This window comes from Chiloscyllium punctatum, chromosome 3 (assembly GCF_047496795.1).
Source record: "Chiloscyllium punctatum isolate Juve2018m chromosome 3, sChiPun1.3, whole genome shotgun sequence".
NCBI lineage: Eukaryota > Metazoa > Chordata > Chondrichthyes > Orectolobiformes > Hemiscylliidae > Chiloscyllium > Chiloscyllium punctatum.
In genome coordinates this window covers 18737994-18754505 of record NC_092741.1, presented here as the reverse complement: position 1 = coordinate 18754505, position 16512 = coordinate 18737994, and the positions used below count along the sequence as shown (strand labels likewise).

Here is a 16512-nt window from a genome sequence, read left to right as displayed (position 1 = left end):
AGGTCAGTCAGTAATGGGAAAACAGCTCCCTTTGGTAGGTCAGTCAGTAACAGGAAAACAGCTCCCTTTGGTAGGTCAGTCAGTAATAGGAAAACAGCTCCCTTTGGGAGGTCAGTCAGTAACAGGAAAACTCTACCATTCGGAGGTCAGTCAGTAACAGGAAAACAGCTCCCTTTGGGAGGTCAGTCAGTAACAGGAAAACAGCTCCCTTTGGTAGGTCAGTCAGTAACAGGAAAACAGCTCCCTTTGGTAGGTCAGTCAGTAATGGGAAAACAGCTCCCTTTGGTAGCTCAGTCAGTAACAGGAAAACAGCTCCCTTTGGTAGGTCAGTCAGTAACAGGATAACAGCTCCCATTGGGAGGTCAGTCACTTACAGGAAAACAGCTCCCTTTGGTAGGTCAGTCAGTAACAGGAAAACAGCTCCCTTTGGGAGGTCAGTCAGTAACAGGAAAACAGCTCCCTTTGGGAGGTCAGTCAGTAATGGGAAAACAGCTCCCTTTGGGAGGTCAGTCAGTAACAGGAAAACAGCTCCCTTTGGGAGGTCAGTCAGTAATGGGAAAACAGCTCCCTTTGGGAGGTCAGTCAGTAATGGGAAAACAGCTCCCTTTGGGAGGTCAGTCAGAAATGGGAAAACAGCTCCCTTTGGTAGGTCAGTCAGTCATGGGAAAACAGCTCCCTTTGGTAGGTCAGTCAGTAACGTGTAAACAGCTCCCTTTGGGAGGTCAGTCAGTAACAGGAAAACAGCTCCCTTTGGTAGGTCAGTCAGTAATGGGAAAACAGCTCCCTTTGGGAGGTCAGTCAGTAATGGGATAACAGCTCCATTTGGGAGGTCAGTCAGTAACAGGAAAACAGCTCCCTTTGGTAGGTCAGTCAGTAACAGGAAAACAGCTCCCTTTGGGACGTCAGTCAGAAACAGGAAAACAGCTCCCTTTGGGAGGTCAGTCAGTAACAGGAAAACAGCTCCCTTTGGGAGGTCAGTCAGTAACAGGAAAACAGCTCCCTTTGGTAGGTCAGTCAGTAACAGGAAAACAGCTCCCTTTGGGAGGTCAGTCAGTAACAGGAAAACAGCTCCCTTTGGGAGGTCAGTCAGTAACAGGAAAACAGCTCCCTTTGGTAGGTCAGTCAGTAATGGGAAAACAGCTCCCTTTGGTAGGTCAGTCAGTAATGGGATAACAGCTCCCTTTGGTTGGTCAGTCAGTAACAGGAAAACAGCTCCCTTTGGGAGGTCAGTCAGTAACAGGAAAACAGCTCCCTTTGGTAGGTCAGTCAGTAACAGGAAAACAGCTCCCTTTGGGAGGTCAGTCAGTAACAGGAAAACAGCTCCCTTTGGTAGGTCAGTCAGTAACAGGAAAACAGCTCCCTTTGGTAGGTCAGTCAGTAACGGGAAAACAGCTCCCTTTGGGAGGTCCGTCAGTAACAGGAAAACAGCTCCCTTTGGGAGGTCAGTCAGTAACAGGAAAACAGCTCCCTTTGGTAGGTCAGTCAGTAACAGGATAACAGCTCCCTTTGGGAGGTCAGTCAGTAATGGGATAACAGCTCCCATTGGGAGGTCAGTCAGTAACAGGATAACAGCTCCCTTTGGTAGGTCAGTCAGTCATGGGATAACAGCTCCCTTTGGGAGGTCAGTCAGTAATGGGAAAACAGCTCCCTTTGGTAGGTCAGTCAGTAACAGGATAACAGCTCCCTTTGGGAGGTCAGTCAGTAATGGGATAACAGCTCCCATTGGGAGGTCAGTCAGTAACAGGATAACAGCTCCCTTTGGTAGGTCAGTCAGTAATGGGATAACAGCTCCCTTTGGGAGGTCAGTCAGTAATGGGAAAACAGCTCCCTTTGGTAGGTCAGTCAGTAACAGGAAAACAGCTCCCTTTGGGAGGTCAGTCAGTAACAGGATAACAGCTCCCTTTGGGAGGTCAGTCAGTAATGGGAAAACAGCTCCCTTTGGTAGGTCAGTCAGTAACAGGAAAACAGCTCCCTTTGGTAGGTCAGTCAGTAACAGGAAAACAGCTCCCTTTGGGAGGTCAGTCAGTAATGGGAAAACAGCTCCCTTTGGTTGGTCAGTCAGTAACAGGAAAACAGCTCCCTTTGGTTGGTCAGTCAGCAACAGGAAAACAGCTCCCTTTGGTTGGTCAGTCAGTAACAGGAAAACAGCTCCCTTTGGTAGGTCAGTCAGTAACAGGAAAACAGCTCCCTTTGGGAGGTCAGTCAGTAACAGGAAAACAGCTCCCATTGGTAGGTCAGTCAGTAACAGGAAAACAGCTCCCATTGGTAGGTCAGTCAGTAACAGGAAAACAGCTCCCTTTGGTAGGTCAGTCAGTAACAGGAAAACAGCTCCCTTTGGTAGGTCAGTCAGTAACAGGAAAACAGCTCCCTTTGGGAGGTCAGTCAGTAACAGGAAAACAGCTCCCTTTGGTAGGTCAGTCAGTAACATGTAAACAGCTCCCTTTGGTAGGTCAGTCAGTAACAGGAAAACAGCTCCCTTTGGGAGGTCAGTCAGTAACAGGAAAACAGCTCCCTTTGGGAGGTCAGTCAGTAACAGGAAAACAGCTCCCTTTGGTAGGTCAGTCAGTAACGGGAAAACAGCTCCCTTTGGGAGGTCAGTCAGTAACAGGAAAACAGCTCCCTTTGGGTAGGTCAGTCAGTAACAGGAAAACAGCTCCCTTTGGTAGGTCAGTCAATAACAGGAAAACAGCTCCCTTTGGTAGGTCAGTCAGTAACAGGAAAACAGCTCCCTTTGGTAGGTCAGTCAGTAACAGGAAAACAGCTCCCTTTGGGAGGTCAGTCAGTAATGGGAAAACAGCTCCCTTTGGTAGGTCAGTCAGTAACAGGAAAACAGCTCCCTTTGGGAGGTCAGTCAGTAATGGGAAAACAGCTCCCTTTGGTAGGTCAGTCAGTAATAGGAAAACAGCTCCCTTTGGTAGGTCAGTCAGTAACGGGAAAACAGCTCCCTTTGGGAGGTCAGTCAGTAACAGGAAAACAGCTCCCTTTGGTTGGTCAGTCAGTAATGGGAAAACAGCTCCCTTTGGTAGGTCAGTCAGTAATGGGATAACAGCTCCCTTTGGGAGGTCAGTCAGTAACAGGAAAACAGCTCCCTTTGGTAGGTCAGTCAGTAATGGGAAAAAAGCTCCCTTTGGGAGGTCAGTCAGTAACAGGAAAACAGCTCCCTTTGGGAGGTCAGTCAGTAATGGGAAAACAGCTCCCTTTGGGATGTCAGTCAGTAACAGGAAAACAGCTCCCTTTGGTAGGTCAGTCAGTAACAGGATAACAGCTCCCTTTGGGAGGTCAGTCAGTAATGGGATAACAGCTCCCATTGGGAGGTCAGTCAGTAACAGGATAACAGCTCCCTTTGGGAGGTCAGTCAGTAACAGGAAAACAGCTCCCTTTGGTAGGTCAGTCAGTAACAGGAAAACAGCTCCCTTTGGTAGGTCAGTCAGTAACAGGAAAACAGCTCCCTTTGGGAGGTCAGTCAGTAACAGGAAAACAGCTCCCTTTGGTAGGTCAGTCAGTAACAGGAAAAGAGCTCCCTTTGGGAGGTCAGTCAGTAACAGGAAAACAGCTCCCTTTGGGAGGTCAGTCAGTAACAGGAAAACAGCTCCCTTTGGTAGGTCAGTCAGTAACAGGAAAACAGCTCCCTTTGGGAGGTCAGTCAGTAACAGGAAAACAGCTCCCTTTGGGAGGTCAGTCAGTAACAGGAAAACAGCTCCCTTTGCGAGGTCAGTCAGTAACAGGAAAACAGCTCCCTTTGGTAGGTCAGTCAGTAATGGGAAAACAGCTCCCTTTGGTCGGACAGTCAGTAATGGGAAAACAGCTCCCTTTGGGAGGTCAGTCAGTAACAGGAAAACAGCTCCCTTTGGGAGGTCAGTCAGTAACAGGAAAACAGCTCCCTTTGGTAGGTCAGTCAGTAATGGGAAAACAGCTCCCGTTGGTAGGACAGTCAGTAATGGGAAAACAGCTCCCTTTGGGAGGTCAGTCAGTAACAGGAAAACAGCTCCCTTTGGTAGGTCAGTCAGTAATGGGATAACAGCTCCCTTTGGTAGGTCAGTCAGTAATGGGATAACAGCTCCCTTTGGGAGGTCAGTCAGTAATGGGATAACAGCTCCATTTGGGAGGTCAGTCAGTAACAGGAAAACAGCTCCCTTTGGTAGGTCAGTCAGTAACAGGAAAACAGCTCCCTTTGGGACGTCAGTCAGTAACAGGAAAACAGCTCCCTTTGGGAGGTCAGTCAGTAACAGGAAAACTGCTCCCTTTGGGAGGTCAGTCAGTAACAGGAAAACAGCTCCCTTTGGTAGGTCAGTCAGTGACAGGAAAACAGCTCCCTTTGGTAGGTCAGTCAGTAACAGGAAAACTGCTCCCTTTGGGAGGTCAGTCAGTAACAGGAAAACAGCTCCCTTTGGGAGGTCAGTCAGTAACAGGAAAACAGCTCCCTTTGGTAGGTCAGTCAGTAACAGGAAAACAGCTCCCTTTGGGAGGTCAGTCAGTAACAGGAAAACAGCTCCCTTTGGGAGGTCAGTCAGTAACAGGAAAACAGCTCCCTTTGGTAGGTCAGTCAGTAATGGGAAAACAGCTCCCTTTGGTAGGTCAGTCAGTAATGGGATAACAGCTCCCTTTGGTTGGTCAGTCAGTAACAGGAAAACAGCTCCCTTTGGGAGGTCAGTCAGTAATGGGATAACAGCTCCCTTTGGTAGGTCAGTCAGTAACAGGAAAACAGCGCCCTTTGGGAGGTCAGTCAGTAACAGGAAAACAGCTCCCTTTGGTAGGTCAGTCAGTAACAGGAAAACAGCTCCCTTTGGTAGGTCAGTCAGTAACGGGAAAACAGCTCCCTTTGGGAGGTCCGTCAGTAACAGGAAAACAGCTCCCTTTGGGAGGTCAGTCAGTAACAGGAAAACAGCTCCCTTTGGTAGGTCAGTCAGTAACAGGATAACAGCTCCCTTTGGGAGGTCAGTCAGTAATGGGATAACAGCTCCCATTGGGAGGTCAGTCAGTAGCAGGATAACAGCTCCCTTTGGTAGGTCAGTCAGTCATGGGATAACAGCTCCCTTTGGGAGGTCAGTCAGTAATGGGAAAACAGCTCCCTTTGGTAGGTCAGTCAGTAACAGGATAACAGCTCCCTTTGGGAGGTCAGTCAGTAATGGGATAACAGCTCCCATTGGGAGGTCAGTCAGTAACAGGATAACAGCTCCCTTTGGTAGGTCAGTCAGTAATGGGATAACAGCTCCCTTTGGGAGGTCAGTCAGTAATGGGAAAACAGCTCCCTTTGGTAGGTCAGTCAGTAACAGGAAAACAGCTCCCTTTGGGAGGTCAGTCAGTAACAGGATAACAGCTCCCTTTGGGAGGTCAGTCAGTAATGGGAAAACAGCTCCCTTTGGTAGGTCAGTCAGTAACAGGAAAACAGCTCCCTTTGGTAGGTCAGTCAGTAACAGGAAAACAGCTCCCTTTGGGAGGTCAGTCAGTAATGGGAAAACAGCTCCCTTTGGTTGGTCAGTCAGTAACAGGAAAACAGCTCCCTTTGGTTGGTCAGTCAGCAACAGGAAAACAGCTCCCTTTGGTTGGTCAGTCAGTAACAGGAAAACAGCTCCCTTTGGTAGGTCAGTCATTAACAGGAAAACAGCTCCCTTTGGTAGGTCAGTCAGTAACAGGAAAACAGCTCCCTTTGGTAGGTCAGTCAGTAACAGGAAAACAGCTCCCATTGGTAGGTCAGTCAGTAACAGGAAAACAGCTCCCATTGGTAGGTCAGTCAGTAACAGGAAAACAGCTCCCTTTGGTAGGTCAGTCAGTAACAGGAAAACAGCTCCCTTTGGTAGGTCAGTCAGTAACAGGAAAACAGCTCCCTTTGGGAGGTCAGTCAGTAACAGGAAAACAGCTCCCTTTGGGAGGTCAGTCAGTAATGGGAAAACAGATCCCCTTGGGAGGTCAGTCAGTAACAGGAAAACAGCTCCCTTTGGGAGGTCAGTCAGTAATGGGAAAACAGCTCCCTTTGGTAGGTCAGTCAGTAACATGTAAACAGCTCCCTTTGGTAGGTCAGTCAGTAACAGGAAAACAGCTCCCTTTGGGAGGTCAGTCAGTAACAGGAAAACAGCTCCCTTTGGGAGGTCAGTCAGTAACAGGAAAACAGCTCCCTTTGGTAGGTCAGTCAGTAACGGGAAAACAGCTCCCTTTGGGAGGTCAGTCAGTAACAGGAAAACAGCTCCCTTTGGGTAGGTCAGTTAGTAACAGGAAAACAGCTCCCTTTGGTAGGTCAGTCAATAACAGGAAAACAGCTCCCTTTGGTAGGTCAGTCAGTAACAGGAAAACAGCTCCCTTTGGTAGGTCAGTCAGTAACAGGAAAACAGCTCCCTTTGGGAGGTCAGTCAGTAATGGGAAAACAGCTCCCTTTGGTAGGACAGTCAGTAACAGGAAAACAGCTCCCTTTGGGAGGTCAGTCAGTAATGGGAAAACAGCTCCCTTTGGTAGGTCAGTCAGTAATAGGAAAACAGCTCCCTTTGGTAGGTCAGTCAGTAACAGGAAAACAGCTCCCTTTGGTAGGTCAGTCAGTAACAGGAAAACAGCTCCCTTTGGGAGGTCAGTCAGTTACAGGAAAACAGCTCCCTTTGGGAGGTCAGTCAATAACAGGTAAACAGCTCCCTTTGGTAGGTCAGTCAGTAACAGGAAAACAGCTCCCTTTGGTAGGTCAGTCAGTAACAGGAAAACAGCTCCCTTTGGTAGGTCAGTCAGTAATGGGATAACAGCTCCCTTTGGTAGGTCAATCAGTAACAGGAAAACAGCTCCCTTTGGGAGGTCAGTCAGTAACAGGAAAACAGCTCCCTTTGGGAGGTCAGTCAGTAACAGGAAAACAGCTCCCTTTGGGAGGTCAGTCAGTAACAGGATAACAGCTCCCTTTGGTAGGTCAGTCAGTAACAGGAAAACAGCTCCCTTTGGTAGGTCAGTCAGTAACAGGAAAACAGCTCCCTTTGGTAGGTCAGTCAGTAATGGGAAAACAGCTCCCTTTGGGAGGTCAGTCAGTAACAGGAAAACAGCTCCCTTTGGTAGGTCAGTCAGTAACAGGAAAACAGCTCCCTTTGGTAGGTCAGTCAGTAATGGGATAACAGCTCCCTTTGGGAGGTCAGTCAGTAACAGGAAAACAGCTCCCTTTGGGAGGTCAGTCAGTCATGGGAAAACAGCTCCCTTTGGTAGGTCAGTCAGTAATGGGATAACAGCTCCCTTTGGTAGGTCAGTCAGTAACAGGAAAACAGCTCCCTTTGGGAGGTCAGTCAGTAATGGGAAAACAGCTCCCTTTGGTAGGTCAGTTAGTAACAGGAAAACAGCTCCCTTTGGTAGGTCAGTCAGTAACAGGAAAACAGCTCCCTTTGGTAGGTCAGTCAGTAACAGGAAAACAGCTCCCTTTGGTAGGTCAGTCAGTAACAGGAAAACAGCTCCCTTTGGTAGGTCAGTCAGTAAGAGGAAAACAGCTCCCTTTGGTAGGTCAGTCAGTAATGGGATAACAGCTCCCTTTGGTAGGTCAATCAGTAACAGGAAAACAGCTCCCTTTGGGAGGTCAGTCAGTAACAGGAAAACAGCTCCCTTTGGGAGGTCAGTCAGTAACAGGAAAACAGCTCCCTTTGGGAGGTCAGTCAGTAACAGGATAACAGCTCCCTTTGGTAGGTCAGTCAGTAACAGGAAAACAGCTCCCTTTGGTAGGTCAGTCAGTAACAGGAAAACAGCTCCCTTTGGTAGGTCAGTCAGTAATGGGAAAACAGCTCCCTTTGGGAGGTCAGTCAGTAACAGGAAAACAGCTCCCTTTGGGAGGTCAGTCAGTCATGGGAAAACAGCTCCCTTTGGTAGGTCAGTCAGTAATGGGATAACAGCTCCCTTTGGTAGGTCAGTCAGTAACAGGAAAACAGCTCCCTTTGGGAGGTCAGTCAGTAATGGGAAAACAGCTCCCTTTGGTAGGTCAGTTAGTAACAGGAAAACAGCTCCCTTTGGTAGGTCAGTCAGTAACAGGAAAACAGCTCCCTTTGGTAGGTCAGTCAGTAACAGGAAAACAGCTCCCTTTGGTAGGTCAGTCAGTAATGGGAAAACAGCTCCCTTTGGTAGGTCAGTCAGTAACAGGAAAACAGCTCCCTTTGGGAGGTCAGTCAGTAACAGGAAAACAGCTCCCTTTGGGAGGTCAGTCAGTAACAGGAAAACAGCTCCCTTTGGTAGGTCAGTCAGTAATGGGATAACAGCTCCCTTTGGGAGGTCAGTCAGTAACAGGAAAACAGCTCCCTTTGGTAGGTCAGTCAGTAACAGGAAAACAGCTCCCTTTGGGAGGTCAGTCAGTAACAGGAAAACAGCTCCCTTTGGGAGGTCAGTCAGTAACGGGATAACAGCTCCCTTTGGTAGGTCAGTCAGTAATGGGATAACAGCTCCCTTTGGGAGGTCAGTCAGTAACAGGAAAACAGCTACCTTTGGGAGGTCAGTCAGTAACAGGAAAACAGCTCCCTTTGGGAGGTCAGTCAGTAACAGGAAAACAGCTCCCTTTGGGAGGTCAGTCAGTAATGGGATAACAGCTCCCTTTGGGAGGTCAGTCAGTAACAGGAAAACAGCTCCCTTTGGGAGGTCAGTCAGTAACAGGAAAACAGCTCCCTTTGGTAGGTCAGTCAGTAATGGGATAACAGCTCCCTTTGGTAGGTCAGTCAGTAACAGGAAAACAGCTCCCTTTGGGAGGTCAGTCAGTAACAGGAAAACAGCTCCCTTTGGTAGGTCAGTCAGTAATGGGATAACAGCTCCCATTGGGAGGTCAGTCAGTAACAGGAAAACAGCTCCCTTTGGGAGGTCAGTCAGTAACAGGAAAACAGCTCCCTTTGGTAGGTCAGTCAGTAACAGGAAAACAGCTCCCTTTGGGAGGTCAGTCAGTAATGGGATAACAGCTCCCTTTGGTAGGTCAGTCAGTAACAGGAAAACAGCTCCCTTTGGTAGGTCAGTCAGTAACGGGAAAACAGCTCCCTTTGGTAGGTCAGTCAGTAACAGGAAAACAGCTCCCTTTGGTAGGTCAGTCAGTAACAGGAAAACAGCTCCCTTTGGGAGGTCAGTCAGTAACAGGATAACAGCTCCCTTTGGTAGGTCAGTCAGTAACAGGAAAACAGCTCCCTTTGGTCGGTCAGTCAGTAACAGGAAAACAGCTCCCTTTGGTAGGTCAGTCAGTAATGGGATAACAGCTCCCTTTGGTAGCTTTAGCCATCTCATTCTGAAATGTAGCTTCCATTAGAATGGACTCCCAAGCCATTGAATGGATTCCATTGGACGTTGCTGAAAGAATAAGTGGGATCTGGAGGGGGGCAATTGGATTCTCAACATGGTTTCCCAGAAGGCTGAATGTTTGGGCTTTCCGGTGAATGGAACCCAGGATGTGAGATCAAGATCACTCAGCACCTCTTTTCATTTCAAACGTGGTCGAAAGTGTTCCGGAGTTCCACGGTGAGAGTGACAGCCTGAAATCACTGGGTATTGGGGAACAAACTCTCTGCTGGTTGGACTGATACCTGGTATATATGTGGATGGTTACGGATGTTGCAGTTCACTCCTCTCACCTCCAGGGTATCTCTGCAGGAGTTCCCTCAGGGTAGTGTCCTCGGCCCAACCATCTTCAGCTGCTTCATCAACGACCTTCCCTCCATCAGAAGGTCAGAAGTGGGGATGTTCACTGACGATTACACAATGTTCAGCACCATTCCCGATCCCTGAGATACTGAAGCAGTCCATGTTCAAATGTCAGAAGGTCTGGTCATTATCTGGGTGCGTCGTAAGCAGTGATCCATAACATTCACCCCACACAAAAGCCAGGCCATCTCCAATGAGACATTCAGTGGCATAACCATCCCTGATCAATATCCTAGAAATTACCATTGACCAAAACCTCACCTAGACTAGCCGTTACAAATACAGTGGCTGCAAGAACAGGTCAAAATCTAGGAATCCTAAAGCAAATAACTTCCCAAAGCCTGTCCACCACCTTCAAGGCAAAGGTCAGGAGTGTATTGGAATACTCCGCACTTGCCCTGGATGGGTACAGCTCCAACAAGAAGCTTGACACCATCCAGGACACAGCAGCCTGTTTGATTGGCACCACATCCACAAACATCCATTCCCTCCACCCCTGACGCTCAGTCACAGCGTACTATCTACCCATGACCACTTCCATCTAGAAGGACAAGGGCAGCAAATACACGGGAACACCAATATCTTCAAGTTCCCCTCCAAGTCACTCACCATCCTGACCTGGAAGTACATCACCATTCCCTCACTGTCGCTTGGTCAGAATCCTGGCATTCTCTCCCTAAGGGCATTGTGGGTAGACCCACAGCAGGTGGACTGCAGCGGTTCAAGAAGGCAGCTCACCCCCACCTTCCCAAGGGGGCAATGAGGTAATGGATGTTCCACTGACAGTTGTGAGGGGGTGGTCGTGGGACACGTTCAGATGATCAGGCTCGGGGGACTTCAGGGTGTTGTAGGAGGAACTGTATTAGAAAGAAGGAACCAAGTTTGGGTGAGGTGCAGCTTAGAAGGAATTTGTCGATGACTCCAAGGAATTTGCTTTGGCCGTTGAGCAGGACAGAGAGCCAGAGTAGGTCACTGAAGGTGCAGATGGAGGATCAACAGTCCTTGCTGTGGAGAAGTTGCTCAGAGAGAAACCATTGGGAGAAATGAGTTGATGAAAACGTGGGTAAGAGTTACAGTGGTTAGAGACTGAGTGGGTGATGCCAACTAACAGGGAACAGGGACAACAGGATCATTTCCAGGCCGTAACTGGTGAAGTACCAGAGGGAGTTACGGGGAGAAGGCAGGAGCATGGGGTTGAGAAATGTATCAGCCATGATTGAATGGCAGAACAGACTCAGTGGGATGAGTGGTCCCATTTGGAGTACTGTGTCCAGTTTTGGGCCCCACACCTCAGGAAAGACATACTGGCACTGGAGCGTGTCCAGCGGAGATTCACACGGATGATCCCTGGAATGGTAGGTCTAACATATGAGGAACGGCTGAGGATCTTGGGATTGTATTCATTGGAGTTTAGAAGATTAAGGGGAGACTTAATAGAGACGTACAAGATAATACATGGCTTGGAAAGGGTGGACGCTAGGAAATTGTTTCCGTTAGGTGAGGAGACTAGGACCCGTGGACACAGCCTTAGAATTAGAGGGGGTCATTTCAGAACGGAAATGCGGGGACATTTCTTCAGTCAGAGAGTGGTGGGCCTGTGGAATTCATTGCCGCAGAGTGCAGTGGAAGCCGGGACGCTAAATGTCTTCAAGGCCGAGATTGATAGATTCTTGTTGTCTCGGGGAATTAAGGGCTACGGGGAGAATGCGGGTAAGTGGAGTTGAAGTGCCCAGCAGCCATGATTGAATGGCGGAGTGGACTCGATGGGCCGAATGGCCTTACTTCCACTCCTATGTCTTATGGTCTTATCTTGCTGCTGTACCTTGTGGGCTTATGGGTCAGTGCTGGAGCCTCAACAATTTAGAATCTACATTAATGACTTGGGTGAAGGAACTATACAGTTTGTAGCCACACTTACTGAGGTTACACTGGGGGAACGGGGAAGTCAGGTGTGGGGATAGAGTCTGCAAACAGATATAGGCAGGTTACGTGAGTGGGGGAAAGTTCGTCAAATCATGCCTAGGTTTTGCGATACAATGTGGGATCATGTGAGATTCTCCAGTTTGGCAGCAAGATTAGAATCGTGGAATATTATGTAAATGGAAAGTAACTACAGGCTGTTACTGTACAGAGGGGTCAGGGTAGCCCTGTCCACTCTGTGTCAGTGTGGACGCACAGCAAGGAATTAGGATGGCTCCAAAGGCTGTGTACAGGGAGTGGATAGGCCATTGTAGCTGAATCAGATGTCTCAGAGGTTAGGAAACCTGTGGAAATCTTTACCACAGAGCACTGTCAAAGCTGGATTGAGAAGGATGCTGAAAGGCACATCAGGACAGAGTAGGCCGTGATGTCACTGACAGGTACAGCAGACTTGAGGGGCAGAATGGCCCGTTTGCTATGACCTGATTTGGTCATGGGTAAAGGGGAGAGCTGATGCAGCGAATGCGAAGATTTTAAACGGTGCAGCTTGGATTGAGCAGAGGAACGGCGAGATATTTAAATTACTGGCAAGGACAAAGCTGAAGAATCATTGCTGCAGTTTCACCAGGTGGGACATTGCCGAAACCTGGAGCTGTTACAGAGCTCAGAGGTAGGCAGGCAGAGAGCGCTGGGCTCATGGGCTAACGAATACTCACAGCAGCAACGTGGACATCTCTTTGACAATGTGACGTGAACATTACCCACGGGCAGAGGCTGTAACTCCCGTGTCGGAATTCAGGGGCTGCTCTCTGATTGGCTGCCCTGGTTCTGTCTCCCCAGGGTTCGACTGGAGCCTCCATTTTAAATGGGAGCAGCTAACCCCAGAGGTCAAGGCCAAAAGACTACAGCCCATTGAGCCAATCAGGTAAGGGGCAGCGTGTGAGGAGATGGGGCGTCCTGGGGGAGGGGGGCATTGGGAAGGGCTGGGGGTTAGGGTCAGGGATCCTGGGGAGGGGGACATTAGGAAGGGCTGGAGGGGAGGGTCAGGGATCCTGGGGAGGGGGGCATTGGGAAGGGCTGGGGGGGAGGGTCAGGGATCCTGGGGAGGGGGACATTAGGAAGGGCTGGAGGGGAGGGTCAGGGATCCTGGGGAGGGGGGCATTGGGAAGGGATGGGGGGGTAAGGGTCAGGGATCTTGGGGAGGGGGACATTAGGAAGGGCTGGGGGGGAGGGTCAGGGATCCTGGGGAGGGGGGCATTGGGAAGGGATGGGGGGGTAAGGGTCAGGGATCCTGGGGAGGGGGACATTAGGAAGGGCTGGGGGGGAGGGTCAGGGATCCTGGGGAGGGGGACATTGGGAAGGGAAGGGAGTGGTAAGGGTCAGGGATCCACGAGGGGGGCATTGGGAAGGGATGGGGAGTAAGGGTCAGGGATCCTGGGGAGGGGGGCATTAGGAAGGGCTGAGGGGGGAGGGTCAGGGATCCTGGGGAGGGGGACATTGGGAAGGGAGGGGGGGTAAGGGTCAAGGATCCTGGGGAGGGGGGCATTGGGAAGGGATGGGGGGTACGGGTCAGGGATACTGGGGAGGGGGGCATTTGGAAGGGCTTGGGGGGAGGGTCAGGGATCCTGGGGAGGGGTGCATTAGGAAGGGCTGGGGAGTAAGGGTCAGGGATCCTGTGGAGGGGGGCATTGGGAAGGGCTGGGGGTAAGGGTCAGGGATACTGGGGAGGGGGGCATTTGGAAGGGCTGCGGGGGAGGGTCAGGGATCCTGGGGAGGGGGGCATTAGGAAGGGCTGTGGGGGTAAGAGTCAGGGATCTTGGGGAGGGGGGCATTTGGAAGGGCTGGGGGGGAGGGTCAGGGATCCCGATCCCGGGGAGGGGAGTGTGGAACAACTCGACAGGAGAGAGCAGGATCCCAAATGTTGTGGGGACTGTGTTTGATGTGGGGACTGTGTTTGATGCGGGGACTGTATTTGATGCTGGGACTGTGTTTGATGCGGGGACTGTATTTCATGCTGGGACTGTGTATGATACAAGGGCTGTGTTTGATGCTGCAACTGTGTTGGATGCGGGGACTGTGTTTGATGCGGGGACTGTATTTGATGCTGGGACTGTGTTTGATGTGGGGACTGTATTTCATGCTGGGACTGTGTTTGATGCTGTGACTGTGTTGGATGCGGGGACTGTGTTTGTTGCTCACACTGTGTGTGACACTGGGACTGGGTTTTTAAAAATTAGTTTACTTACAGTGTGGAAACAGGCCTTCAACCCAACAAGTCCACACCGACCCTCCGAAGAGTAACCCACCCAGACCCATTCACCTAACACTACGGGCAATTTAGCATGGCCGATCCACCTAACCTGCACATCTTTGGACTGTGGGAGGAAACCGGAGCACACCCACCCAGACACGAGGAGAACGTGCAAACTCCACACAGACAGTCACCTGAGGCAGGAATTGAACCCCGAGTCACTGGCGCTGTGAGGCAGCAGTGCTAACCACTGTGCCAGCCAGTGTGATGCTGGGACTGTGTTTGATGCTGGGACTGTGTTTGATGCAGGGGCCGTGTTTGATGCTGGGACTGTTTGATGCTGGGACTGTGTTAGATGCTGGGGCTGTGTTTGATGTAGGAATTGTGTTTGATGTGGGGATTGTGTTTGATGTGGGGACTGTCTTTGATGCTGGGACTGTGATTGATGTGGGACTGTGTTTGATGCTGGGACTGTTCTTGTTGCAGGGACCGTGTTAGGTGCTGGGACTGTGTTTGATGCAGGGACTGTGTTTGATGCAGGGACTGTGTTTGATGCAGGGACTGTGTAAGATGCTGGGGCTGTGTTTGATGTTGGGATTGGGTTGATGCTGGGTCTGTGTTGGATGCTGGGACTGTGTTTGATGCTAGGACTGTGTTAGATGGTGGGACTGTGTTTGATACAGGGAGCGTTTGATGCAGGGACTGTGTAAAATGCTGGGACTGTGTAAAATGCTGAGACTGTGTAAGATGCTGGGACTGTGTTTGATGTGGGGATGGTGTTTGATGTGGGGATTGTTTTTGATGTGGGGATTGTGTTAGATGCTGGGACTGTGTTTGATGTGCGACTGTGTTAGATGCAGGGACTGTTCTTGATGCGGGGATTCTGTTAGGTGCTGGGACTGTGTTTGATGCAAAGACTATGTTGAATGCTGAGACTGTGTTTGATGTGGGAACTGTGTTTGATGCTAGGACTGTGTTTGATGCAGGGGCTGTGTTAGATGCTAGGGCTGTGGTTGATGTTGGGATTGTGTTAATGCTGGGTCTGTGTTGGATGCTGGGACTGTGTTAGATGCTGGGACAGTGTTAGATGCTGGGACTGTGTTAGATGCTGGGACTGTGTTAGATGCAGGGACTGTGTTACATGCAGGGACTGTGTTTGATGCGGGGACAGTGTTTGATGCTGGGACTGTGTTTGATGGAGGGATTGTGCTAGATGGTGGGACTGTGTTAGATGCTGCGACTGTGTTACATGCAGGGACTGTGTTTGATGCTGGGACAGTGTTAGATGCTGGGATTGTGTTAGATGGTGGGACTGTGTTAGATGCAGGGACTGTGTTACATACAGGGACTGTGTTTGATGTGTGGTCTGTGTTTGATGCTGGGACTGTGTTTGATGTGTGGTCTGTGTTTGATGCAGGGACTGTGTTACATACAGGGACTGTGTTTGATGTGTGGTCTGTGTTTGATGCTGGGACTGTGTTTGATGTGTGGTCTGTGTTTGATGCAGGGACTGTGTTTGATGCGGGGACAGTGTTTGATGCTGGGACTGTGTTTGATGCGGGGACTGTGTTAGATGGTGGGACTGTGTTAGATGCAGGGACTGTGTTAGATGCAGGGACTGTGTTAGATGTAAGGACTGTTTGATGCGGGGACTGTGTTTGATGCGGGGACTGTGTTTGATGCGGGGACTGTGTTTGATGCGGGGACTGTGTTACATGCAGGGACTGTGTTTGATGTTGGGATTGTGTTGGATGCTGGGTCTGTGTTGGACGCTGGGACTGTGTTAGATGGTGGGACTGTGTTAGATGCAGGGACTGTGTTTTATGCGGGGACAGTGTTTGATGCTGGGACAGTGTTTGATGCTGGGACTGTGTTTGATGCTGGGACTGTGTTTGATGCTGGGACTGTGTTTGATGCAGGGACTGTGTTTGATGTTGGGATTGTTTTGGATGCTGGGTCTGTGTTGGATGCTGGGTCTGTGTTGGATGCTGGCACTGTGTTAGATGGTGGGACTGTGTTTGATGCAGGGACTGTGTTACATGCATGGACTGTGTTTGAGGTTGGGATTGTGTTGGATGCTGGGACTGTGTTAGAAGGTGGGACTGTGTTACATGCAGGGACTGTGTTTGATGCGGGGACTGTGTTTGATGCTGGGACTGTGTTAGATGGTGGGACTGTGTTTGATGCAGGGACTGTGTTTGATGCAGGGACTGTGTTTGATGCAGGGACTGTGTTAGATGCTGGGGCTGTGTTAGATGCTGGGGCTGTGTTAGATGCTGGGTCTGTGTTGGATGCTGGGTCTGTGTTGGATGCTGGGTCTGTGTTGGATGCTGGGACTGTGTTTGGTGCTAGGACTGTGTTAGATGGTGGGACTGTGTTTGATGCAGGGACTGTTTGATGCAGGGACTGTTTGATGCGGGGATTGTGTTTGATGTGGGGATTGTGTTAGATGCTGGGACTGTGTTTGATGTGCGACTGTGTTTGATGCAGGGACTGTGTTAGATGCTGGGACAGTGTTAGATGCTGGGACAGTGTTAGATGCTGGGATTGTGTTTGATGCGGGGACTGTGTTAAATGGTGGGACTGTGTTAGATGCAGGGACTGTGTTTGATGCGGGGACTGTGTTTGATGCAGGGACTATGTTACATGCAGGGACTGTGTTTGATGTTGGGATTGTGTTGGATGCTGGGTCTGTGTTGGATGCTGGGTCTGTGTTGGATGCTGGGTCT

At 50.1% G+C, this 16512-nt stretch overlaps 1 protein-coding gene across 1 annotated transcript in view; it reads left to right on the top strand.

Moving 5' to 3' along the window:
• Positions 1-16512, top strand: part of galnt14 (UDP-N-acetyl-alpha-D-galactosamine:polypeptide N-acetylgalactosaminyltransferase 14 (GalNAc-T14)) — a 316616-nt gene that overhangs the window by 154408 nt on the left and 145696 nt on the right. Inside the window, exon 7 of the mRNA XM_072548892.1 lies at positions 12373-12457. Coding sequence (XP_072404993.1) covers positions 12373-12457 — 85 coding nt within the window. The remainder of the gene's footprint in view (positions 1-12372; positions 12458-16512) is intronic.